At 37.2% G+C, this 26,475-nt stretch overlaps 3 protein-coding genes and 1 long non-coding RNA gene across 6 annotated transcripts in view; 1 reads left to right on the forward strand and 3 right to left on the reverse strand.

The window, feature by feature from the left end:
* Positions 1–776: 776 nt before the first annotated feature.
* LOC133527025 (probable isocitrate dehydrogenase [NAD] subunit alpha, mitochondrial) lies at positions 777–18,878 on the reverse strand. 2 transcript variants are annotated; one of them, XM_061863911.1, is made up of 7 exons: positions 18,723–18,878; positions 18,221–18,388; positions 17,684–17,862; positions 9,981–10,196; positions 8,816–8,951; positions 7,583–7,696; positions 777–1,516 (listed from the first exon to the last, which is right to left on the reverse strand). In XM_061863911.1, the coding sequence occupies exons 1-7, from the start codon at positions 18,747–18,749 to the stop codon at positions 1,289–1,291; spliced, it is 1,068 nt and encodes a 355-aa protein (XP_061719895.1). In that variant the 5' UTR covers positions 18,750–18,878; the 3' UTR covers positions 777–1,288. The 2 variants fall into 2 exon arrangements, with proteins under 2 accessions (XP_061719895.1, XP_061719896.1); XM_061863912.1 differs by lacking the exon at positions 777–1,516 and adding an exon at positions 4,356–5,041.
* LOC133527032 (uncharacterized) lies at positions 11,592–13,655 on the reverse strand. Of its 2 annotated transcripts, XR_009800809.1 has the most exons (3): positions 13,494–13,655; positions 13,049–13,223; positions 11,592–12,551 (listed from the first exon to the last, which is right to left on the reverse strand). It is a non-coding gene; the product is annotated as an uncharacterized LOC133527032 (long non-coding RNA). The 2 variants fall into 2 exon arrangements; XR_009800808.1 differs by lacking the exon at positions 13,494–13,655 and having other exon boundaries at positions 13,049–13,414.
* A 243-nt stretch (positions 18,879–19,121) lies between the features above and the next one.
* On the forward strand, positions 19,122–21,871 carry LOC133527020 (vacuolar protein sorting-associated protein 33B). Its single transcript, XM_061863907.1, has 2 exons — positions 19,122–19,458; positions 19,760–21,871. The coding sequence occupies exons 1-2, from the start codon at positions 19,289–19,291 to the stop codon at positions 21,543–21,545; spliced, it is 1,956 nt and encodes a 651-aa protein (XP_061719891.1). The 5' UTR covers positions 19,122–19,288; the 3' UTR covers positions 21,546–21,871.
* A 1,794-nt stretch (positions 21,872–23,665) lies between these two features.
* LOC133527018 (phosphatidylinositol 3-kinase catalytic subunit type 3) overlaps positions 23,666–26,475 on the reverse strand; it is a 50,954-nt gene continuing 48,144 nt past the window's right edge. The window contains exons 18-19 of the mRNA XM_061863905.1: positions 26,095–26,239; positions 23,666–24,154 (exon numbers count right to left, since the gene is read on the reverse strand). Of these exons, the coding sequence (XP_061719889.1) occupies positions 26,116–26,239 (124 nt within the window). The 3' untranslated portion in view covers positions 23,666–24,154; positions 26,095–26,115. The remainder of the gene's footprint in view (positions 24,155–26,094; positions 26,240–26,475) is intronic.

The raw sequence follows: 26,475 nt of genomic DNA on the forward strand, positions 1-26,475 counted from the left end.
ATTAAATTTCACTAAGAGAGTAGAAACTTGATAGAAACAAAAACCTTGTTATTTATAAGTTAAACTATCGGAACGCTTGCTGTCTTATCACTTTTGACGTATACGGTTCATTCAACACTTTTTCGGTTCATTCTCAAGATTATTAAATTAATGAAGGCATGGAGAAATATATCGTAGTGATTATATGCTCTTTGAGTCCGGCAAACCGATGTCCTATAATAAAAAAAATTAACAGTAAATAAGAAAAAACTATACTCATATGTTTTAAGTGCTAGCACTAGCGTAAGACAGACCGTATGATTCTCACTGTCTATGTTTGAAATGACAGTCGCAAGCTCCTAGTGAGTATTGTATTCTTTGGTCCCTAGCCAAACTATATTGTATAATAAACTTAATCATATAGTTTGGCAAGCCATTTCGTCAGTAGAAAAGGCGGTAAATTTATAAAAATGTAGGCGCGAAGGATTGTTTTCCCATGGACATTAAATTCGCGCCTTTTTCTACTGACAAGGTGGGTTTGCCGGGCCAGTGTTTCTGTATTGTCCCCAAGATATATTAAATTATTGTCTGTATGGATATGGATGAATGAGGCGCTAGCTTGACAGCTATAGTCTGTCAAACAACTTTGTCAGTACAAAAAGGTGCGAAATTCAGATTTTCTATGGGACGATAACCCTTCGCACCTACACTTTTTTAATTGGCTGCTCTTTTCTACTAATGAAAATGGCTTGACAGACTATAATTGTTATTTTATAATATTCAATAAAATGCCAACAGTTTTAAACAAAATTATATTAACAAAGTATTATGTCATCATTAGTCTACATTTTGTAATGAAGAATAGTTTGGAGCAAATCTGCACCAATAAATAAATATTTATTTTATTATTGTATTATAAATCTATACTAAAGGTACACTACAAGAGTAAAGTTAAGGGTAGGTAGAATATGATTTATGCAGATTTTATCACATAAATAATTCAATAGCGGATTATTTACATGAGTTTAGACATTTTTACAATATAAATAATACTTTCTAGGAAATCAATAAATAAGTAAGCATTAAAGAAAGTAATGTTTCTTTGCAAACTTTTCCACCAACATCAGTAACGTTCCGTTACACGGCCATTCAACTAAAATGCGCCCGTATCAAACGGAAGTCAAACTGTTTTTTACAACTTTGTCTGTGGACAGAATTTAAAAAGTAGGCGTAAAAATGGCGCCAAGCAACTTACAAAGAATATTTGGTGGATTCGAATCAAATCAAGTTCAATAAATTCTGTAACTATTTAGTTCAGCTTAGAAATAATAGCAGCGGTGTATTCGCTGCATTTGCCAGTGCCTCCCAAATCGCCGGTCAAATGTTTTCCTTCGCGCAGAGTTTCGTAGCAAGCATTCTGAATCTTATCAGCATGCTCATTGAGTTGCAGATGCCTTAACATCATGATGGAGGAGAGGAGTAGAGCTGTGGGGTTGGCCATGTCCTTGCCGGCGAGGTCAGGTGCTGTGCCGTGGACCTGAGGGTGAGATAAACATTTCAATTCATTAGACACAACTACTATACACAAAATTAACTACTACCATTGTAACTATTTGTATTGAAGAGTTGGCATTCCCTACTGATGAACAGAACTTAAATCCTAGAATTTAAAGTTTAAAATTTTAGTGCATTCCAAGGTACCTAGCTTGATATTACGATAGTCAACGGTCATTCTGTTTGCGTTACCTACCAGTAGATGAAGTTATTAATAATTTGCCATCTCTGTCACTCGAATTCGAGTATGTACTGCAACAGCAAAATAGAGCTCCGTTAACTAATCGAACAATATAATCCCGCGAAGCATATTTCACTATTTAACTTCCATGAACCCTCACCCCCCGCTTTTTGAAGTGAAAACTTCTTTAGCGGCGCTGTGCACTTTTTGCGATGGGGAAAAAATGTTAAACTCGCGTCAGGTCACGTGACCGACAGATTCGTCAGATTGAAAATTCGTAAGACGGACACGTGACCTGATCGAAAAACTTAGAATGTCATTGAAGCCAGTAGACCGCCGGCGCGACTTGAATATTAACGTTGTGCATTTTTAATGTACTTAATATAAATTGACGATAACTAAATGACCTCATGTAGATATCATTCTGATATCAGTGTTCGTTCTATTTGGCCTGTAAGTATCTAATGGGTAGCCAGGGTCGCATTTTGCAAATAATTTGAACAACTTACCTAATGCAGGAACTGACTGTAAATGTTAGAATAATAAAACAATGTTTCAATCATATCTTTATTTCGGCGTTTATTTTATTTACATAAATAAATAAACACTAATACGATTCCACATTGACCTATTTGCAAAAGCAATCAGAATATCTATTGGTGTAAGATTCTTAAATTACATTTATTGTCAGATTTTATCTGAATCACATTTCAAAGTAAAATAAATACAAATGGTATATAAATAAAATATAAAAAAAATAAAATAAGCATTTTCGATTTTTCGGTACAAGAACACATACATATTATATCTTTTTCAATGTTAAAAATAGCATAAAATCGAGCTATAGAGCTAATACAATTAAATCGTAAAAAAAAATGCTGCTTGAACTAAAAAATACTGGAATGAAATACCTAGGTAGACTTCAATATACTGGTAACTTAAGAAATACGAATTTAATACTTCATAAGGAACATAAAATGTTTCTAAACACAAAGTTAAAACTACACTTTAGTTATTCCACAAACCTGTTTTCCATCGAGTTGGTATTTTTCAAATTTTTCAATGTGTAAACTATAATCTGGAGAAGCACCTACTTAGGTACTGCGGTGAATTGTCAAGTTTAAGTTTTCGATTTAGGCCACAAGGTGGCTAAACCCTCAACTTCATGAATTTAGGTTATTATTGTATCTCTACACCCAACGCGCTCTTTTTTATTTGTCTCTTTTGTGCGCAACTAGAGTTAGGTGACATAAGATCCATAAGCTTCAAATGTTTTTTTTTTGTGGCATAGGAGGCAAACGAGCAGACGGATCACCTGATGGTAAGCGATTACCGCCGCCCATGGACACCTGCAACACCAGAGGGGTTGTAAGTGCGTTGCCGGCCTTTAAGATGGGAGTACGCTCTTTTCTTGAAGGTTTGAAGGTCGTATCGGTCCGGAAATATTATTTTTATTGATGGAAAAAATACATTTGTGGCACTTATTCGAAAACAGCCAGTATCTCACTAACTTATTGATAACAAACATGCATAAATAAATAACCTAAATAAGTCAGAAATATAACGGAATGTCAAGCTTAAACTAAATAATCTTTCAAACAAGGGAACCTTGGGTTATATTGTAATAAATGTAATCTTAGGGTCAAATTTGATTTGACAACGTAGACTCCAATAAATTAACCTTTTGACCGCCAAAGACGTCATATTGACGCGCGCGGCTACAGCCCGATATCAACCTTCATGCGTACCGACAAGGTCCACGATTACGCGCCGCGTACGATAGGCGTGGCGTTCAAAAGGTTAAACATCTTGTTTTAACTTGGTTACAAAACTTTGTATGTTTTTATGACCAATTGTTAGTTCTAGAATTTTCGAACACCAAATGTAACGGCTATTATTTAAAATGGAAAGTAAGAAATGCCGAGATCTCAACATTAAAAGTAATCTCAGATAAGTATCCTCTGAGTACTTTCTTTGGCAGTAATGTAAATGAATTAGAATTTCATTCTTATGTCTTTATAAATAAGGTTAAAAATTCGTTACTACTGTCACTATACTATGTAATTGATGGGTATTAGTCAACAATTTATCTAATAATTTAACTATTATTAGAATGTAAAGAATAGTTGCGGTTTTGGTCACTAATCTAATCGCAAAGTAATACTGTGTAGTTGAATACTTGTTATTATATTTAATGCATAGTTTAATAAGGTCTAAGATTTCTTCATAAACTATGTTTGAAATATTTCTAGTGTTAAGTAAACTTATATTGTTAAGCACCGAGATTGAAAGTGACCAAACCATCAATTTAATGCATTGATTAAAACTAATTCTTTCGTAAATTTTAACTAACAGACGACCAGCAAGTACAGTCGTTAAAACTAACTGTATTTGCCGGTCAGTAGTCGGATTAATACATACAAATGTGTTAGATTTCATAAGTTTTATCTCAACATAATATACTTTGCATCTTTAGGTATTTAAATAAAAGTGAATAAAAAAATCGGGAAGTTGGTTACATTTTTTGGTTAACTAACCAAAGACAAAATCGCCTCCTGGATCTGTCACTGAACGATCTGCTTTTAACCTACATTATTTGATAATGTAATGTTCTCATCTACCCTCAACTGGCTTAAGGAGCCATTTGAGGGTAGATTTTGTTTACTTTTATTTAAATACCTAAAGACACAGAGTATAGGTGGGTTCACACAGAACGAACTGACTCGTAAGAAAATTGCAACACGAAGCTTTACAGAGTCCGTCTAAGCTTACGCTGCACCGATTAAGAATAAAGTGAGGGAGTGTCATTATAAACGTCATATTTTTATAGAAATTAGACATTAATGATGATGTGTGACAACACTTTGTCATGTCAGTTTGACTATGTGCCTCGTTCGAGATTAACGCCCTCGCCGAAAACCTCGGCCTACCCAACCTGACCGGCTAGTGCTATAGCATTCTCGCGCGCGAACTCATACTTGAAGTCGCGCTAGACGTAAGGAACGGACGAGAATGCAACTCACGCTAGCGGGTCCGAGCTTCGCGTGACAATTTCCTCGCCTAACCAACTTCGAAATGCATATTGAGGTTAGAATCCCCTTAATCTAGATTCCTAATGATTTCATCAGTATAGGCGGTGCACGTGCTGCTCCCCCCCAGGTCCTCGGTGAGCACGCGGCCCTCGCGCAGCACGGCGAAGCAGGCGCGCTCGATGCGCGCGGCGGGCTGCTGCAGGCGCAGGTGGCGCAGCATCATGACGCCGGACAGCAGCAGCGCCGTGGGGTTGGCGCGGTCCCGCCCCGCGATGCCCGGCGCCGTGCCGTGCACCTGCAGGTTAGTGCCGAGCGTCACATACACGAACGGAAACTTATGGACGGACGACGCTAAAGTATGGAAACTAAACTAAAACTGGTCTACTACTTGTACCACAAAATGACACACAAAATTTACTTATTACTACTATTAAATTTGCTTCTCCGAGACTACGGGAGCGACGTCGCTCGGGGGACATCGGTGATAATTTATTTACACGCAATCACGCTCCGTTTCAGTTCATAATACAGCTTAAGATAAATTAGATAACAATTAACCGATCTTTGAAATGAATTGACAAAAAATCTTTTAAACCGACAGTACCGAATAGTTTGTTTCCATACTTTTAGCCTGACACATGGTATAAGGTTAGATGTTTTGAAAGTACGATGAAATCGATGTACAGTCAAGTGTAAATATAGGTGTACACATCTTACTCAAAAATATGTCCCATAGCATCTTATTCCAGTGTAATAAGAGCGTAGTACCATATTTATTCGATACATATTTTTGCACTTGACTGTACACGTAAGCCAGTCACATAGACTTAAAAATCGCAAACGAACGGCTAATTTTCAATTTTTAATATGTTATTAGCAATAGCATCATTACCAGTACAATCATATCACTAAAATAAAAACTACAAAAATTGAATATATTTAAAAAAATACCATGAAAGGCGAAAATTTTTGAGGGTTTTATAAGTGGTACAAAATTGGCAGAGATCTTTCGAAGCTGCAAACTTGAATATACAGTACTGACATCAAGATCCTAAGTATCCTAACATTGAAAAATCATAATTAACCATTACTTTGCGATTTCTAGTGTTAGATATATAACTAGGGCTCAGAACAGTTTTTTTTTAACCCAAATAGCCCAATATTTTTAATTATTTTATGCTCTTCACATAGAACTGAATGATATATTTAGGTAACAAGTTCGTATTACTAGATTGTCCCATTAAAAATGAAATAATAAACCAAAGAACGAAAAAGAACATAATAACACCGGTATTTTTTGTATGAAAAAAAAAACCGGTTCAGAACCTTATGACTGACTTATTATATGATTAAGTAAGTACATGGATAAAATTCTAATTTTATATTTCAACATTGACTGACTTTATTCCCTATTTAAATATTAGTTATACCCCTAAATTCAAAATCGAGAATTTATAGTCAAAATGATCGTTTTAATTAATTTCGACAACTTGTTACTAAAATCAATTAGTTGTTATACCCCCTGAATTGAGCCACAAAACATGACAGAAAGTTTAGTAATAACAGAAGATTTTACCCCCTTATTCATAAACGTCTACTAAAGTTGACAAGCCGCTAATAATCGTTTGTCCCTTTCCATCATACCAATACGTCGGAAAGGGACAAACGATTATTAGCGGCTTGTCAAGTTTAGTAGACGTTTATGAATAAGGGGGTTAACGTTTAGTAATACATTCATTTGACATCATGCAAGAACTGATTGAACATGACATGTGTTAGTGGACGAACATGATCCACACCAGTTAGTCGACACGCATATACTTTGAGAAACAGACTTACTTTTGTTTTTTATTATTCATTATTATTCACTGTATAATAAATATAAAAAAATTCAATAGTTGTATAAAAAGTCGTTAAAGACTTTCTAAACTAAAAAATAACCGTAATTACTTCGTAAATTGGACGCGTAACTACATCTAGTATGTCTCTTCATGAACAAGATCATACAGTCGCGTCTAATTATATAGATACGAACAAAGTGCCAAAAATATATATACATGATCTTATAATAAGATAGTGTATACATATTTTTGGTACTTTGTTCGTATCGATATTTTCAGACGTGAACCAACAAGGTGAAACAAAAATAGTGGGAATCCGTTTAAGAGCATATTCGGTATGGTGTTCTAAATAGGAAAAAGTAGTTTTTTTCGCGTCAAAAAAATATCCTCTACTTTTTCTATTCAGTCCCAATTTTAGTTACATCCCCTGTATACCAACACTTCATCTTAATACAACACCGCGGTACCGCGTACACGTGTGGTGAATAATCCTCTCCCATTCCAAATACGAACGCTTCTGAGAAAATACGATATTCACTACATCAGGGTGCGTAAACAACGTGCCAATCGCTCCGTAGCGTAGCGTAGTTATCTCTCTCTATCACTCTTCCATATTAGTGTGACTGTGACAGTTGCGTTTCGTTCGCCACGGAGCGTTAACGATTGGCGTCATGTTTACGCAGCCGGCACCACATTATTGCTGCAGATGGCGCTATTTGCATTGTAGCTTTGAGTGTAAAACTGCAATTCTACTGCTATTTATGACTTCACAGGTTGTCCACTACAAACCCCGAAATGTTTTCCTGACTTTCCATAAAGTGGACACCCTGAAAACGTCAAATAGGACTAGCCTGACCACTGTAACAGGCACAAAACTACAATGAAAGCATAATAAAGGCGTTTGAGCCATGGGAATTAAAATAAACCACCTTCTACATTTAATCGCTCTGCATCTGGGTATAGCGCAATGTAGGCCGCCATCAGGAGATACTTACAGATTCGAAGAGTGCCCCGTTCTTGCCGATATTTCCTGAGGGGGTCAGACCCAGGCCTCCGACCAGACCCGAGCACATGTCAGACATGATGTCACCATACAAGTTAGGCATCACCTGAAAATGGACAGTTAATATTTAGGTCGTTTTTTAAACCAGATTTCAATAAATAACACAATAATCAACTGAGTCATTCAAATGGAATTGCTCAATTCAAATTTGTAATATTAACATAAACTTAATCAGCAATGTCTGACTTGAAAAGTGATTTCTACCAATGTTTCTATTTATGTATAGGTATCTAATTAATTCCTAGTAATGGGGGAAGGTGAACAGCTGTCTTTCGAGCTAGAAAATCGCTAGGTAGGGTATCACTGTTTTGTCAAGCCATATTAGATATTAATTAGACCATAATTAAATATTATACATCTTCGTAAATAAATAAATAATAAGAGATATTTTACATAGATCGACCTAGCCCCAAATTAAGCAAGTCTTGTACTATGGGTGCCGATATACATATTTGTAATACAAAAATACATACTTATATACATAGAAAACACCCATGACTCAGGGCAACACAATATCAGGGCAGACAAATAAATGCTCTTACTGGGATTCGAACCAGGACCATCGGCCTCATAGGCAGGGTCACTACCCACTAGGCCAGACCGGTCGTTAAACAAAACCCCTTATTCATTAAACTTAGCAAACCACTGTTAAATTTTGTCCCTCTCTCACAAAATTTTATGTCAAAATTATGGATAAGGTCAAAATATAATCAAATGCTTGTTAGACTTGACAAGGGTTTATGAATGACGCCATAAGCCATAACTCTCTAGCAGAAAGCAAAAATACGAATGTTTAGAACTACATGTGAACCTTATTACAGTGGAATAAGATCTAACTTGTGGTACTTAGTGACATATGGCTAGAGTTACGAGTATGGAAGGTGGAGGTAAGGAATACAATCTCCATAGGCATAACTATTGCAAAAGTGTCCAGCTGTCAGTTATAAATAATAGTTCCAAATCTCTCCAGAGTATCGCTAGAGTAGTTAAGAACCTAGGCGTTATTGACAGAGTGAAGTGCGCGAACTTTTTCTTTAAATAGTCTAGGTATTTTAGCGCCACCTATTGCAGGTTTATTGTCGGGCACTTTTTGGTAGATGGAGATTGTATTCCTTACCTCCACCTTCCATAGCCACGAGCCTTATCGCAAGGTTGGTGTACTCACCAGCACGTCGAACTTGGACGGGTCCTGCACCATGTTGAGGCAGACGGTGTCGAGGTAGCGCTCCTCGAAGCGGATGTCGGGGAACTTCGTGGCCAGGTCGCGGCAGCAGCGCAGGAACAGACCGTCCGACATACGCCTGGAGTTGTACACAAAAAGGAAAAAAAAAACATTAGTTTTCATCAATTCCGCAGATAAGTTTAAAATCATGTGCTACGCATGAATTAGTTAGCTTAGTTGAAACATTTTAACAACTACTAGATATTCCTGGTCGGCAGACCAGGGCCTGAACGTACACAAACTTCGATGGTGGAAGATTTATAACGTTTCTGGTAAGTTCTCAGAAACTAGTGTAGAATTTCTTCATCGGAAATTTTGGGTGTTCGGGATATTTCTATATGGGAAATTTCGCAATTCTTGAAATTTCCATTGACACGTCTATACAATTGTAGACTGTGTAGTACGTCCGTGAATATCCCTCAATTAATAAGACACAAGCTTCACTTTAGTACATTTAATGTTCCCCGATTTTGGCACCTGATTTCTACATGTTTAATAGTATCAAGTGTGGCGTAATAAATGGGGTATTTCGCGGATGGACGCTAACCGACCCTCGACACAGTTATTAGGCGGGTCCACACAGAGCGAACAGCCTCGCGAAGAAATTTCCTCGCGCGACAAACGCTCGGCCTTGCGCGGCCGCGTGCTCGTGTAACTTTTGCCTCACCCGAGCCAGTTTGTTCAGCAAGATGGCGTCACTCAGTCAGCTGTTCAAAATGGCGCCGCACGTAATGACTGCAGTGGCTTGCGTATCTTTCATTTTGCTATTTAAAGCAATTCAAATGAAAATGAAGAAAAAAAGGACGCGACAATTTGCGACACTCGTTATTATTATTTTGTTCCAACGTTGTCATATTTTGACAACTTTTAACGTAAGTACGAACAAAATAACCACGCGCACCATAAACAAATACGTCTACACTGACGTGCGCCAAACGTCTGAGGCACCTTTGAGCGGCTTGGCAAAGGTCGCACTCGAGCGAGACACGTCTACACTTGGCCGTTTTGTGGGCGAGGAACTTGCCTTGCGCGTATGCTCGCTCTGTGTGGACCCTATTGACTATTCTTGAGCTTTATTGCAACAAGATAAAAGTCTACAAACACTCACATGATGTTAGCCTTGTGGACAGCGGTGACCTTCTTCCTCTTGTTATCCCTGGCGAACTGGAAGGCGAACTCGGCCACCCTCTTACTGGCCTCCTCGGTGATCAGCTTGATGCTCTGCACCACGCCGTCGACGATCTCGTGCTCGATGCCGGAGTACTCGCCTTCGGTGTTCTCTCGGATGGTCACTACGTCCACGTTGTCGTAAAGGGTTTTGATACTGGAAAAATGTAAATATATAATTTTACTGATTTATTCCTGATGGAGTCGTTAAGTCGGTCATTTGAACTATTATATATAAAGATTCAATGATGGAAATGTTTTATAAAAATGAAATAAATATTATTTAATTTAAATTTAATCTATATTCCTATTCATCATGGGCGACCGACTGCGCCCAACCATTTGCTACGCCCTGCAAGACTGCCGACGCTGCTGTACTTGGAATCTCGACACAATGCGAATTTTAATTCGTTTGTGGTGAGCGTTCCAACTGAACATCTAATTCCTATCCTCCTTCCTTTGTTCCTGGGTTCCTATACTTTATTTCTTCCTTGAAATGTATGTTTGTTAGAAAGTGATAAAATAAGGGAAATAATCTTACCACACCTGTGTGTGTATCTATCAAATATAGAATCATTGCCAGTGTATTTGATTCCGACCAAAGTTGATAAAACTTTCAACATAATAACTTATAAGCGTTATATGTTTCTGTTGTAAGCTTATCAAATGATAAAACTCGACCTCAAATTATTCATTTCAAATGAACAAAACCATCATTTTCATACCATGCCCATAGAAGTACAAATAAGCGTACGTAAATTCTGCTATGTTTATACTACAAATTCTAACGACTAAGCTGATATCTAATATGTATAATTTGTTGCTAGTGATAAGCATGAAGCTGAAATAATTTCTTCAACATTTTATGTACCTATTGTTCCCATTCTTATCTTGTTTTTATATTGTAGTACTTTCACGAATGTCACTCACAGAATGGACAACAAACTTCGCTTTAGCACATTTCATGTCCCCCAATTTTGGCACCTGATCGCTACATGTATTGTAGTATCAAGTGTGGCGTAGTAAATGGGCTTTATTACCTTTAAGAATTGTAAATATATAGAACAAAGGAAAAATAATGATGTCCAATGGCTTATAAGGAAAAAGTAATAGATTATACAACTAGGGCATAAAGTGATTAATGTCATCCGAGGCAATGTATATGGGTCGAGGATAGCATAGGGCATTTATGCCCGAGTCGTATACTCTCATAGACATACAATATAACTAGACAAGAAGTCGAGCGACCAGGGGTAAGAGAAAGACATATATGACGTCATCATGACATCATAATATGGGGTTACCATGGTCGCAAAAAATTACCCTAAAATGTAATAGGAAAACGATGCAACAAGTACTTAAATTACGTAATGAGTGAGTCGCCATTTTGACTCCCTAACTTGCGAAGTATCGCAAGAGAAATCGCGAACATAATCGCAACTAGTAGTCGGTTTATTTGTTTTTGTAGTAACTTGTAAATAAGCCTTACTTACCTATATGAAGTTTTGAGTTGATATAAGATTAGGTGATTGTTGGAATAAAAAGGATAAACTATCAAAAGAGGTAATTTCTTTATTCAAAACTTATATTATTATAACTGTACTTACTAGAAATAATAATTAAATGTGTCGTTCTCAAGTAAAAGGTACCACATAGTCGCTTACCATAAGGATACAATTTGCTTGCTCTCTATACGTACAACCTGTAAGAGCGTTCTTATGATAAGCGACAATGCGGTACCTTTTACTTGAGAACAACACAAATAAATTGAATATTAGGCCATAATTTGGTAAATATATATATATTATATAATACAAGCATTTCAAAATGGAAACAACCCTATTGCAGCGAAGGTTCTTGACGATGTGCTTGAGCGACACCTCATTAGATACGCAGTATATGATTTTAAGCTAACATGGTCATTTACATTAAAACTGTTACTTTTTTTTTCTTCCTCGCGTTGTCCCGGCATTTTGCCACGGCTCATGGGAGCCTGGGGTCCGCTTGACAACTAATCCCAAGATTTGGCGTAGGCACAATTTTTTACGAAAGCGACTGCCATCTGCCCTTCCAACCCAGAGGGTAAACTAGGCCTTGTTGGTATTAGTCCGGTTTCCTCACGATGTTTTCCTTCACCGAAAAGCGACTGGTAAATATCAAATGATATTTCGTACATAAGTTCCAAAAAACTCATTGGTACGAGCCGGGGTTTGAACCCGCGACCTCCGGATTGCAAGTCGCACGCTCTTACCGCTAGGCCACCAGCGCTTACATTAAAAACTGTTACTTAAAACCGAATATTTATGTTTAAATAAAAAATCTTACGTGTTGCGCGTTGTACATACTGTGGGGGTCAAGAAAACTTTATTTACACATACACTTGTAACCTGTGGATCAATTATATGAAGTTCAATAATAGCTTCAGAATGCTGTTGAGACTGCCACGACGACGACGTGCACGAATGGACGATTTCCATGACATGATGAAGAAAAGAATTTTCTCTCTCCTCTCCTGCGGGGTAGTATTAATCAATTTTAATAATTACATTATTTTAGAGTTTTATACTCATATAATCCGTAATCCCATGTGCCAAGCCTCCAAAGAAATAATTTAAAAATTTAAGTCTGTGGTCTTAATAGTACAACGGGTTATTCCTACTAGTTACCACCAAGTTGTTACTAGTGGTAACTACTAGGAACTTTTGTCCACCTTTTACCACAGGTAGTTACACTAACTTTATTCCCACCTTTTACCACTGGTAACTACTGGGAAATAAAATTCCCACTGGTAATAGGTAGGATTTTTAATTCCACTGGGAATTAACTCTAATAAATTATTGGGGGTGATTACTGAATTACCCCCAATAATTTGTTAGAGTTCAAGAACCCAAATAAATACTTCAAAACACTGTGAGACCTATGATAAGATGTACCAACTCTAATATAGTGTATAGTGTAACGGGTTATTCCCACTAGTTACTATTACTTATTTAATAACAGCCAACTTACGTGTATGAACAAGGTTGGAAAAGAAAACTTTTCGATGAAAGTTCGTTTGCCCAGTTTGCGGACACAATGTTGTTCAAAATGTTTGGAACAAATACGCGAGTATTTGTGAGGCATCCAATTTGATTTTCCAGTTCCCGCAATCCATTCTTTAACAATTTCATCCTCCGTCGGAAAGCTGGAAATATCAAATAGCTTGAAACTCCCGAAATATGGGGTAATTGCAGGGGACTTTTTTTTCTATTTGTTTGCAACCCTAAATAAAATACTACTGAATTTGACTGGTTTACATAACCAAACTTTCTGTTTTATTTTTAGCAATAATTTACTGATATCTCCTATTTTATGAAGTTTTTCATAATCCAACTAATGATGTAACTCAGTAACTTGGTTCCTGTGAGATTTGAGAAAGAAATACATGATCAAAATACGAAAAACTTGTACTTACGCATGAAATGTTACACCCGCTTATTTTCGCAAGCTATTGCTTTTGTAGGCAACCACTGAACACCCCACCATGTTAATTGTACGTAAAAACATCTTACACCTCCATTAAATACTTAATAAACACAATCATTCACTTTATAAATCTTCTACAATAAGAAAACCACATTGTTTACTAGCACTCTTGACAATATGATTGACAGTTTAATGTATGGCATCTTGCGGGATTTTGTCTCTTTCACTCTTATAAATTTCGGTATATCGCCATCAGCCTCCTTCCTAAGCTGCCATAACCCGACCATGAAAAAAAACCCGGTCGGTGATAAAGACAAAGCATTGCACTATTTTCTCTTTCCTCTTATAGGAATCGCAATAAGACTATCTTTCTCTATCAAAGAGTGTCAGGCCCTACTTGTATACTCTACTTTTCACTTCGATTCTGAGTAAAAAAGAAAAGAAATTATGAAAGAGATTGTGAGTAAGAAAGCAAGTAACGACCATGACCATTTTGACGACCAGTTTGGCCTAGTGGGTAGTGACCCTGCCTACGAAGCTGATGGTCCCGGGTTCAAATCCTGGTAAGGGCATATATTCGTGTGATGAACATGGATATTTGTTCCTGAGTCATGGGTGTTTTCTATGTATTTAAGTATTTATATCGTTGTCTAAGTACCCTCAACACAAGCCTTATTGAGCTTACTGTGGGACTTGTCTATTTGTGTTGTTCAAGACTAAAGAAAATCGTACTCGTGCCGGTCGAGGGCGCACCGGCAGGGCTGCCAGTTTGTATGGCAGATCTTGGACTTTATTGCTAAGATAATAAGGGTCTCAATAGATGATTTTACTCTATGCACTAGAGCATAATAAGCAATTTTATGCCGCTTGAAAAATGATTTTTTTATGGTTGGTTAGCAGCAACTAAGCGGGCCAAGTGTTCAGAATGCCCAGTGGCTCGCGGTCGAGATCAGGGACTGCATAACCAAAAAAATAACGATACCTTTATATAACGGTATGACGTCATACCGTTTTAATCCGAATCATTTAGGTAACCGAATACATTTATTTCGCTACCGGTAAATAACGGTACCGTTATTTTTTCGGGTACTTTAACCGCTTTCATAAAGGTACCCTATCAGCTTAATAGGCGTCGTTGCCAAGCCACCGCGCCGTGCGCCAACTTGGTTCCTATTGGATGAAGCTGTCTATGTAAGTGTAAGCCCGTAAACCCTTTTAATTTTATTTAATACTATCAGTTTGGCTATAATAACGGTTAAGGTATATACCGGAAAAATACCGGTACCGTTATTTTAAAACGGTAGCGATACCTTTATATCGGAGCCGCGCGGCCTAAACGGTATAATGTATCGGTATCGTAAGTTTATACCGCTACCATACCGTTATACCGTACCCTGGTCGAGATACTGTCACGGCGCTCCTGTGCTAAACCTACTGCACACGCTTTTATGCTCTTAATAAAGTGTTCAGATAATATTGAACACACGCTCGCTTAGCTTCTACTGCTAACTAGACAACAGACAAATCAAACAGCAGCGGTATCATGGTCGTGTCGTGTTTTTGTCACTTGTCATATCATGCGTCACGTTCGCACTTACGTATTTGTTAGAGCGTGACAGGTAGGTTGACAAATGATAGACAGCCGACCATCTTAGCCCTGCAGGTGTGGTTAAAATTTTCACATGTTTTAAATTTATTTGAGTCACTTTGTCTTTTCTTTGCTTGTGTCATATTTTTTTCAAGTCAATGTAAAAACCAAGAAATGCAGTGCCTATTATTATTGTTATAAGCAGTGTAGTGTATGCCATTAAAACTATTTCTACCACAATATCCATAAATTGCCAATTTGCACATGTCCTAGTAAATTATCACATTGCTCCATAAGTACTCGCCTGTAATCTACTAGAAGGTCGAAGTTATGTATCATAAGAGTCGACTTATCAGTGTCGTGTTACGGAATTCTAGTAATTATGGCTATGAGCGTTTGTTTACAGTGTTGTAAGTCTGTGTTTAAAGTTATAGTAAGGAGTTCACAGAACCCGAATTGTTATTTTGCAGTCCAGAAAAATCGGTTCAACTTACTGATATGGAAAATGGTTTTATAGTTATTATTTTGTTTTCATGGAATTTTTTTGAAAATTGTATAATGATTTTAATCTGTGTTATTATTATACGCGGTTATTGCATACAAATAGGGTGAAGATTGCCTTATCATTTTTAGGGTTCCGTACCCAAAGGGTCAAACGGGACCCTATTACTGAGACTTCGCTGTCCGTCCGTCCGTCTGTCACCAGGCTGTATCTCATGAACCGTGATAGTTAGCCAGTTGAAATTTCTACAGGTTATGTATTTCAGTTGCCGCTATAACAACAAATACCAAAAACAATAAAATAAATATTTAAGGGGCCCCCCTTAAATATTTCCCATACAACAAACATAATTTTTTTGCCGTTTTTTATAAATAATGGTACGGAACCATTATTTGTGCGCGAGTCCGACTCGCACTTGCCCGGTTTTATTAACTCTTTTTTATCTATCAATTATTTGACTTTGATAACTCCACCTTATTTACTTTAGTCATTTATTTAAACTTTATTGCACTTCTACATAAGTACCGAAAAAGACATTGGTACAAGCCGAGGTTTGAACCCGCTACCTCCGGATTGCAAGTCACACGCTTTTACCGCTAGGCCACCAGCGCTTCTTTAAACTTTATTGCACCAATTTACAAAAAAAAAAAAGTACAAATGGCGCACTTAACGCCTTACGGCATTCTCTATCAGTAAACCATTGGTCTAAACAGAGACAGTTTGGTGCAGGATGGCAAAGTGTGGGTATGAGAATAGACACAAGTCGAGATTACTATTAGTTGATTCCTGCACATCTCTTATCTCCGCCTCAAGGGAAAGACAGACTAAATATACTTGGAAAACCTGCTCTTTTATTAGAGAATGGGGTACAAATACAAACCAACAAACAGTACTTAATTGTTTTATAGATCGCGTGTTAAAAAAAACTTTTTAACAAAAAATAAAACCGACTTCAAATATTACCAAAACCGCCATACATGTACCTATAACATTTGAAAAATGTCCTCAACTTCTCCAAGATCCCATCATCAGACCCCGACTTGGTGCCAACGAGACCATCTGGGGGTAAAACCCGTTCGATTAAAAAAAAAATTGAAAATCGGTTCACGATTCTCGGAGATATCAAGCAACATACATACAAAAAAAAAATTCAGTCGAATTGAGAACCTCCTTCTTTTTTGAAGTCGGTTAATGAGCTAAAAGTGCCAAATCGCAAACTGCAAGTAACCAAGCCCATAATGATTATCTGAGCTTAATGATTATTTGGCAGAGAATGCCTATAGTGGCATTGAGTCCGCCTGTTGTACTCTTTCTTTATGGACAATAAAGCTTAAAATAATTAAATGATAAAATAAGAAAACATTGTTTTTGGGGGTGTGACCAGATTGGTAATGAAAAAGGTCATTGATATCACGATTCAGGTTTATCTCGGCAGATACACTATCTGACCGTGTCTAGACACTCACGTAGGAGATAAGCTCTCAAGTGCGGATGTGAATGAATGATGTCTATAAATCAAATGGATTGTTACTGACCAAAGTGCATCCTATGAAGAAATACCAAAAAACAATTGGTTCAAAAAATCCTTCAACTCTTTTAAGATTTGAAAATTTTCTTTGAATATTTTTGAAGTTTTTCTTGTACAGATTTCAGGCTTCTATATTTTTTGTGTTTAACCCTTTATAGAGCAGACTTCGATTATAAATGGCAAATTCATTTGTTTGTATTTTTTTTTATTATCCTGAATTTTTAGGACTTTAAGTGATGAGACGGATGAGGCTTGAATTGTATGTTTTATTTAATTATGATCATTAACGGGTTCAATCATATATAAAATAGAAAGAGGAATATCCTTTTAGTCCAATGAATAATACTTTGCGTAAGTTGCAGAAATAAAAAACCAATTTATATGTAAAACATTGCCAAAAGCATGTACCTCAATACCTCTAACCACCCAGACATCAAAACCTGCCAAGACATGCAATTATGATTTGTCAGAATAAAGATTCAAATTAGAATGGAATGGGACCTTTTTATAGACCTCTGGGCAGCTAGAGGGTATTTTAAAATGAATTACAAAAAAACTTACCCATCTAAACTTTTGCACGGCCTCACATTGGCATACAGGTCAAACTCCTTACGGAGCGCCAAGTTGAGGGAGCGGTAGCCCTTGCCAACAGGGGTCATGAGAGGCCCCTTTAGCCCGATTTTGTTCTCATTCACTGAGTCTATGGCCTTTTGGGGAATGCCGAACTTTCCATCTGGGCCCTGGAAGATTGTACAACTTATTAAAACAGTTCATTCTGTTCAATTATAAATAAATAATATACCATAACCATGTCATTTTAAAGTAGCATTATTAAAGTGTGTCTGAATAAAAATAGTTTCTTTTATTGGTCAATATATTAGTTTCATACAGTAGACTTTTAAGATACTTAACTAAAAACTGAACCTCCATTTCTGTGCAAAGAACACATGGAAATCAAATAGCTTTGGCCAAGATTGTGTATCATTATGCCAAAAGGAGTAACATTGTATCACTATTGAATGGCTCTCACTCAATTACTATTTTATTAGAGATTCACGATCATCACTTCAGTACGTGTGAAAACACGCAAGGGCTTACCCTAACAGCTGTGACGTCCACTTCGTCCCATTCGATGGGGACTTTCGCGGCCTCGAATATTTTCTGCACCGCCACGGTGATCTCCGGGCCGATCCCATGGCCAGGGATTAACGTCACCCGCTTCACACCCGAGCTGTACTGCGCCGTCCCTACTTTCGTCACCGGGACCTGAAGAATACCAAGAAATTCGTCACATAACCTCCAAACCACATAACAATAGAAAAAACACAAAAAAACACACTCAACCTTGGTTTCCGTGACCCCATGCCCTCCGGCGCCACCCCCGGCATCAGCTTCGAACCACTTCAGCCAACTTCCTAACACTTTACTCTCACGAAAAGGCTTCAAAAGCTCTTTTATGTAATTCTTCGACATAACTATACTTAATCTATTTTTGGAATGCAAGAATAAAAGCGTAGGGTCTGTTTGGACTGATTAAACAAATATTACATGCATTACTCGCAAGGAATGTTAAGAGTGGAACACCGAACTACAAACTTACAATTTTCCTGATGATTCTTGAAGCCATTTCCAAATTTTCGCTATACGACGACGAGAGACAGCTCCGCGGCGAAGGGGTGGAGGGAGGGGAGGATATTACGACTGCGACAAATCAACTACGCGCATGACCGGAAATTGTCATTAAAAACGTTGAATAAATCGATGTGATTGTTATTTGTAGCTTGTTTAGTAATCATTATGGCTAATTATATGGATTTATTAAGAAGGGTTATCCATTAATATGCTGCAAATGTTGTGATTTTATAATGTTCTACCAAGAAAGCTCGTGTATTGATCGGATTTACTTCTAATATAACTATTCTTCCCCGGCAACATTTATAATGTCAAAAATGGCAAAAAGTTGTCATGTTGACAATGACACATGACATAAGTTTGACACTGCGTCTTTTATTGGAATTTGTTGATATTTTCTTTTCTCCAATAATTTCCTTCTTATCAAAGAGCATATAATCACGTTATTCCTTAAATTAAGATGATGCTATTGATACGTCATGTATAAAGTTTAGGGCTCAAGTACTAAGAAAGCTTTTCTCCGTAAAAGATACAATGAGCAGAAACATGGAGCATCCTCTTTCCCTCAAACTAAGTTCTTTGAGCGCCATATCTCAATGCAAACTAGAACGGATACTGTCGCTATGTGGTGATAAAAAGGACTTAATTATTGATCCAGTACTAATCAAGCCTTTGGAAAGAATTTGTGGCGTCAGCTGGCTACGGTAGGTTACATTTGATCGTATTAATGAACCCAGCCTATTAACAAATCCATTGCCACCAGCCTCATTTCAAAGTGGGTACAGGAAAGTCTTTCTGAGTTGGCATTAAATACGCCAAATTTTTAAATAAAAGTGTTTCATGGTTCTTAGCATACCTAAAGTAATATTTTGCTTTGCTGGTAAAAATGCATTATCTTCATATTATGACTCTTTTTAAATGTTTATGTTTTGGTATACCTCTTTGGTTGATGCACTTGATTTGTTCTCTTACCAATTTGTATATAATATTAATTTTATATTACAGGCAGCATGGAATTGAAAAAATCTACAAAATGGACCCGCAGTTGGGTCCTACAGCCAATACAAACCGTGTATACTTCATCCCATCCTGCATCCAGAAATACAAGTGTGTCCTTGACCAGATATCTTCTGTACTCAGCCATAACTCCTCCCTAGCCGACCAGAACTGCTTTCACATTATAATAGTACCAAAAGTTGTATGTTCTTATGATTCTCTACTAGAGAGTAGAGGCCTATATGGTGTAGTGAAACTACATCCCTTTACTTGGGAACTAATGGCCTTAGATGAACAGCTACTAAGCTTAGAACTGCCTTTTTTATTCAAGCAGTTATTTGTTGAGCAAAATCATTCCTTATTGTCAAGCATTTCTATGTCTTTGTGGAGTTTATTCCATGTCATAGGCCGGCCTAAAGCTATTTTTTCTGTTGGGAAGTTATCAGCAAGTGTTTTAGATATGCTTGAGGTTTACAATGAAACATATGTGAGGGATTTCTTGACAGAAGAAAGTTCAAATGAAATTGGTGCATTGATAGTTATTGATAGAAGTCAGGATTATGCTTCCAGTCTTCTCACTCCTGCTACTTACAGTGGATTATTGAGTGAAATATTTAAAATTACTTGTGGACATTTAGAGCTAAATGTCAAAGACACTAAGATAAAGAAAGGAAAGCTGAATTTTGACTTTGAAGAAGATAAAACGGTAGCAAAAACTACAATGATGACCTTAGATAGTTCAATAGACTGCCTATATGGAGAGATAAAACACAGACATTTCTCAGAAGTGCTAAGTGTTCTTAGTTCAAAAGCCAAACTGCTGAAAAATGAAGATATTAAAGCATTGGGAATACAAGAAATTAAGCATTTTGTAGCCACAAAATTACAACAAGTCACACTTTTCAAGCAAAGTCTAGTCAACCATGTATTAGCCTGTGAAACCATCATTTCAGAAATGAGCAATAAGTTTGAGAACCTTAAACTGACCGAGACAGATATGCTGAATAACAAGAATAAAAAATCAAACTTTACATTTGTTGATGAGAACTTTGGCACTGATATACACATCTACAACAGCTTAAGGCTTATGTGTTTACTAAGTTTAACACAAGGACTGTCATATGATGAATATAATTCACTAGAAAACAAGTACTTATTAGCTTTTGGATATAATTTCTTGTATGTATTTAACAATTTGATAAATGCTGGATTGCTGATTCAACCTTCAACATTAAAGTTGTCTCTTAACATTTCAAATCTCGGAAACTTAAGTGACAGATTACCAAAATGGCAGAACAGTTTCCAAACTACAGCTAACAAACTTAAAATGCTGCCTCCTGAAGACTCCAGTAAATCATCTCCAGGCTATGTTTTTAACGGAGGCTACATACCCTTAATTGCAACACTTTGCAATACTGTCTTGACTGCAGATTCCTTACTAGATGTTTTGACTAAGCTATCTGCCTTACCTGATTTTAAAGTTGGTGGAAAAATAGTTGAGAGTTTCAAAGTTGGTATCGAAACTTTTGATGAAAAAATAGACAACTTAAAACCCCATAGTGACCTTGATTTCGGTTGCAAAGATGCGAAAAACTTAGTTAAATTACTTAAAAATGACACCAGGGTCGGTGGGTTTCCGCTCAAGCCTAAAAGTGTGTTAGTATATGTTGTTGGGGGTGTGAATTATGCTGAGATAGCAGCATGCGATGTCGTACAAACTGCGACAGGCAGCAAGATATATGTGGCGAGCGACTGCATAGCTAATGGGGGTGATCTTATGGCTGCTAACACTTGAGGTAACTGTATAAAGGGGCTTAAGTATTTCACGGCTTATTTAGATAGATAGTGAGGTTTTAGCTTTGTTTTATAATAGAAGCAGAAATATATGTATAGTTTCAGACATTATGGAATCCGTAAAACGTTTGCTGAATATATTGCGTCCAATAGAATCACCTGGGTAAATAATATATGCTAATTTTAAGTAAAACATAAGTATTATGTGTAAAAAAGTTATTTATTTTTGCTATATTTGGTGTTCTATGTAAAAGAAAAACATACCTAATAAGCTATATTATAAGATTATAAAGGCCATACATATGTAAGAAAGGGTTTTTTTAAACACTTATTTTTTTTTTATTATTGCGAAATCTCATCTTAGTAAGGTAGAGTTAGGCGATGCTAAGTTCGCAGCCATTTCGTGCAAGTTATGGAAGGTAGACGTAGTGCAAGTGTTATTTTAAACAGAGTACTATGACATTATGATGTTTAAATATCACTTGCACTCTCTGGGCCATCAAAATGGCTGCCAACCTAGCTTGGTCTAACTCTATATGCAGGCTCTAAGATTAATTATTTGACCGTCAAAGACTTCAACTGACGCTCGCTACAACCGAATATCAACCTTCGTGTACATGAACAAGGTTCACAATGACGCGCTGCAGAGGCTGTCAACACCCAATGTCCTTGAAATTGATGATACTTAAACAGTTTTTTAAGAAAGACTTTGTTTTAGTCAAGTAAGAAAAATATATGTTCATATTAATTATATTTCAAAGACTGATTGAACGAAATCGGCTCGATAGAAAATAATTGCAAAGATTGGTCTTAAAATCACGACTAAACGGTTCTATGTCTTTATTGTTTTGACTTATGGGTCTGCAATTAAAATCACAATTTCAAAACATTTATATCTAAACCGCTATTGAGTAAAATATTACACTAATAATCTACTTTTTTTTATTTAAATATTTTTCCTATTATTCCCTTGCCCAGGCCCAGTAACATGCGACAGTGCTATCTCATTTACTCCGATACAAATAGACAGTGTGCGCGCTTTAGGTATTGACAGCCTCTTCGCCGCCACGTCAATGAAGTAATAGTGTCATCAACGCCACGTCAAAAACTGCACATACACAAACTCGACCAAAACCATGACTCGATATGAAGTCGTGGTGTGTGCGGCACGAAATGTACTGACTTTATATTAAGTCAATGGCGGCGAAAAGGTTTTAAAATGTACAGTTCGTGTCATCCACGATGACGCGCAGATTTGTCAAATTCTAACCTTTAGTAACATATCCAACCTCGACATTGGCAGAATCATCAACACCTTGATGGAGCCATAACACGAAAAATTGATTGATTGATGTTAATACGAGTTCAGGCACGCGTCTTCGTGAACGACACGATCTATACAGTGTAGGTATACTATCTTCGAGCAACACCGGGAAGGGAGACGGCATTCGTACTATTTCCCCTCTGCCGAAACATAGGTACTACTGTACCTATGGCGGTGCATGTTGTGACTCGTCCGTACACAAAAAGAGATCGAGGTGTGCAAGATTTGTCATTTTCTATGTATTTGTGTCGTCATTACAGATTGGATTTTGTATGTAGAGAAATAAGAAGTAATAGAGTGCTCAGTCCATACATCAGTTTTGATACCAAAATGATTATTTTCGCAGTCGACATCTAGCATCGAATAGCGGAACTCTCAGTACTGCTACTCGACAATAGATATGCGGCAAACAAAGTCTAATACTCAACGATTTTCAGCTAATATTATAACCAGAGTAAGCGTAAGGAGTTGAAAATAGTTCCGAAAATAATAAGCATTTTGGTACCAAAACTGATGTATGGAGTGAGCACTCTATTACTTCTTATTTCTCTATGGTAGTGAGTGAGAGGTGCACGTTTCCTCCCGCAAGAAATGGCGGAACGATTTGTACGGTGAGATATCGCTTGGGCTGAGCCTTCCGACGTATCGGAAGCCGGTGTTGCGTGAAGTTTAGTATACTATACACCTAGTTAAGAGATATTTAGTTGAATAGTTATGAAACCTGAATCTCATATATTATTTATATCGTTTGATATGATACCTTATTGAAAAAATAGACATATGAAAATAAAACGATGTTATTATATTAATATATTTTATTTTATAATACTATTATCACAGTACAAAATGGATTACCTTAGAAGCAACACTTCTTAATTAACAAGCATTACACTAAATTATAAGATTTATAATATAAGCTACATAGTTCATGTCATCCACGATGACTCGCAGATTTCTCAAATATAACTTTAATATCTTTTCCTAAACAAATGTAAAAAAAACCGGACAAGTGCGAGTCGGACTCGCACACCGAGGGTTCCGTACTTTTTAGTATTTGTTGTTATAGCGGCAACAGAAATACATCATCTGTGAAAATTTCAACTGTCTAGCTATCACGGTTCATGAGATACAGCCTGGTGACATACGGATGGACGGACGGCGGAGTCTTAGTAATAGGGTCTCGATTTGGTACGGAACCCTAAAAAAACAAGATACAGGTCGCAGGTTGAGTTATGGATCTATACACGATGTAACCGAGGAACCCGAAAGATTCTAACCACGCATTTCTGAGGACAAAAGAAAGCAAAAAAAACTGAGTTAAGGTCCATTTCAAAAATATTTTTTTTTGTATGATTTTTTGAATGTATATTTATATAAAAATCAAATTTTATTAGTAAACCTGTCTCTTAAAATGTTTTTTTTTTTTTTTACCTAGTTTCGCAAGGTATTATTCGTTACATTTTTACATCTATCAATTAGGATATTCAGACTACGTCCCATAGTAGCAACATCACCATCAAAAAGGCGTTTAGCACTGAGTAACAATAAAAATGACTTTTTTTTAATTGGCATTAACTCTGACACTAGGCGAATTCCAGAAAAGTTTTAGCCTTTAAATATGATCAGGAATACATCTTCCGCGTTTCTCGTGAAACACCGTGCGTGCAAAATATCGTCGCCTAGTACCCATAGTACTTAAATACTTATACAAGCTTTGATTAGGTTGAGGCTAGGACATTGTCCTCAAAATATTTATATTTGTTTGACGACCGGTTTGGCCTAGTGGGTAGTGACCCTGCCTACGAAGCTGATGGTCCCGGGTTCAAATCCTGGTAAGGGCATTTGTTCGTGTGATGAGCATGGATATTTGTTCCTGAGTCATGGGTGTTTTCATCTAGGATTGCCAAAGCTGCTGCAGCCTTTGGCGGTCTGAACCAACGAGTTTGGAAATCGCATGATCTTAGTCTTCAAACAAAGCTGGCCGTCTATAGAGCAATTATTGTACCTCTGTTGCTCTATGCCTCGGAGACTTGGTGTCTATACAAAGGGGACATAAAACGGCTAGACACATTCCATCTACGATGTCTCCGAGGAATACTACGGTTGAAGTGGCAGGATCGTGTTCCAAACTCGGAGGTTCTTCGTCGAACGGGCATGCCGGGTATGGAATGTCTGCTCATAAAGGGCCAACTGCGTTGGTGTGGGCACCTTGTACGTATGGCACCATCTAGACTGCCTAAAGTAGTGTTTTACTCTGAGCTAGCTGCAGGTAAACGCAAGGCTGGTGGGCAGTACCTACGCTACAAGGATGTCTTAAAACGCCACCTTTCGGCCACCGGCGTATCATGCGAGTCGTGGGAGGAGCTTGCATCTCGGAGATCGGACTGGCGAACTGCTGTCAACACAGGTCTTAGTAACTTCGAGCACACCCGACTTGAAGATCTTGACGCCAAACGCCAGCTCCGAAAAACTCAGCCCAAGCCCTCCTACCATTACACATACAACGCATCTGGGCAGCTCTACTGTGATTCGTGTTGCCGGACTTTTAAAACAAAATTTGGATTCGCAAGCCACGTCCGCGCCCATGCACGTAATAGTTAAGACCCTTTTATTTGTCAGGATGTCGCCGTCGACGGATACGTCTGGGAGGACATCATCATCATCATCATCACTATGTATTTAAGTATTTATAAATATTTATATATTATATATATATCGTTGTCTAAGTACCCTCAACACAAGCCTTATTCCCACTTTCCCTTTCAATTAGTTTCTAAGCATTATTGTGTACTTTTATTATGTACCTATATTTAAACTTTTTGAATAAACGTCTATTATTATTATTATTATATTATTATTGAGCTTACTGTGGGACTTAGCCAATTTGTGTAATAATGTCCTATAAATATTTATTTATTATTATTTATTTGTTTACTATTATATGTATGGAAGGTAGAGGCAAGGAACAGAAACTCCTTAGGCAGAATTGTTGCAAAAGTGTCCAGCTGTTAGCTATAAATAATAGTTCCAAATCTCTCCAGAGTAGCGCTAGAGTAGCTAAGAACCTAGGCGTTATTGACGAAGTGAAGTGCGCTGTCTATGATTTGATTTTTTTCTCAAGTATTCTAGGTATTGTAGCGCCACATATTTATGGTTTTTTGTCGGACACTTTTTGGTATATGGAGATTTTGTACCTTGCCTCTACCTTCCAAAATTATTTGCATACTGTATTGTCGAATGTCGACGTCTATTTCCGCCAGTATTGAGCGAATTTGTGGAACTGTTCCACCAGGACCGCCATGACAGCTGTCACTGACATGTCCAGGAGGTTCTGCAAGTAGTGTACCGCTTCCTCGTCGCCAAGGTCCAACCTGGAAATAAAAAAATATATAAAAAGAATACAAACTTCTTTCGTAGGTTGTACTTTCTCACAGTTCTATGCATAAAAAGGACTCTAGAAAGAGCAATTTAAGTACTAGATGGCGTTTCGTAAAAAACCTATCAATTTTGTCTTTAAAAAATCTTGTCAATTAATTTTTATCAGGTAAGTTATCGTATAGGAAAAACGAAAACCACTAATTTGATATGAGCGTTTTAGTATTATTCA

This window comes from Cydia pomonella, chromosome 17, assembly GCF_033807575.1.
Source record: "Cydia pomonella isolate Wapato2018A chromosome 17, ilCydPomo1, whole genome shotgun sequence".
NCBI classification, from domain to species: domain Eukaryota; kingdom Metazoa; phylum Arthropoda; class Insecta; order Lepidoptera; family Tortricidae; genus Cydia; species Cydia pomonella.

What these genes read in the sequence shown, in the direction of transcription:
- LOC133527020 (XM_061863907.1), top strand. Translation starts at nt 19,289, where the DNA reads ATGAGCAGAAACATGGAGCATCCTCTTTCCCTCAAACTAAGTTCTTTG. An exon ending in TGTGGCGTCAGCTGGCTACG is followed by an intron (nt 19,459 to 19,759) that starts GTAGGTTACATT and finishes TTTATATTACAG; the next exon opens with GCAGCATGGAATTGAAAAAA.
- LOC133527025 (XM_061863911.1), bottom strand. Translation starts at nt 18,749, where the DNA reads ATGGCTTCAAGAATCATCAGGAAAATT. An exon ending in TGGACGTCACAGCTGTTAGG is followed by an intron (nt 17,863 to 18,220) that starts GTAAGCCCTTGC and finishes ACAATCTTCCAG; the next exon opens with GGCCCAGATGGAAAGTTCGG. An exon ending in GTCCACAAGGCTAACATCAT is followed by an intron (nt 8,952 to 9,980) that starts GTGAGTGTTTGT and finishes GTACAACTCCAG; the next exon opens with GCGTATGTCGGACGGTCTGT.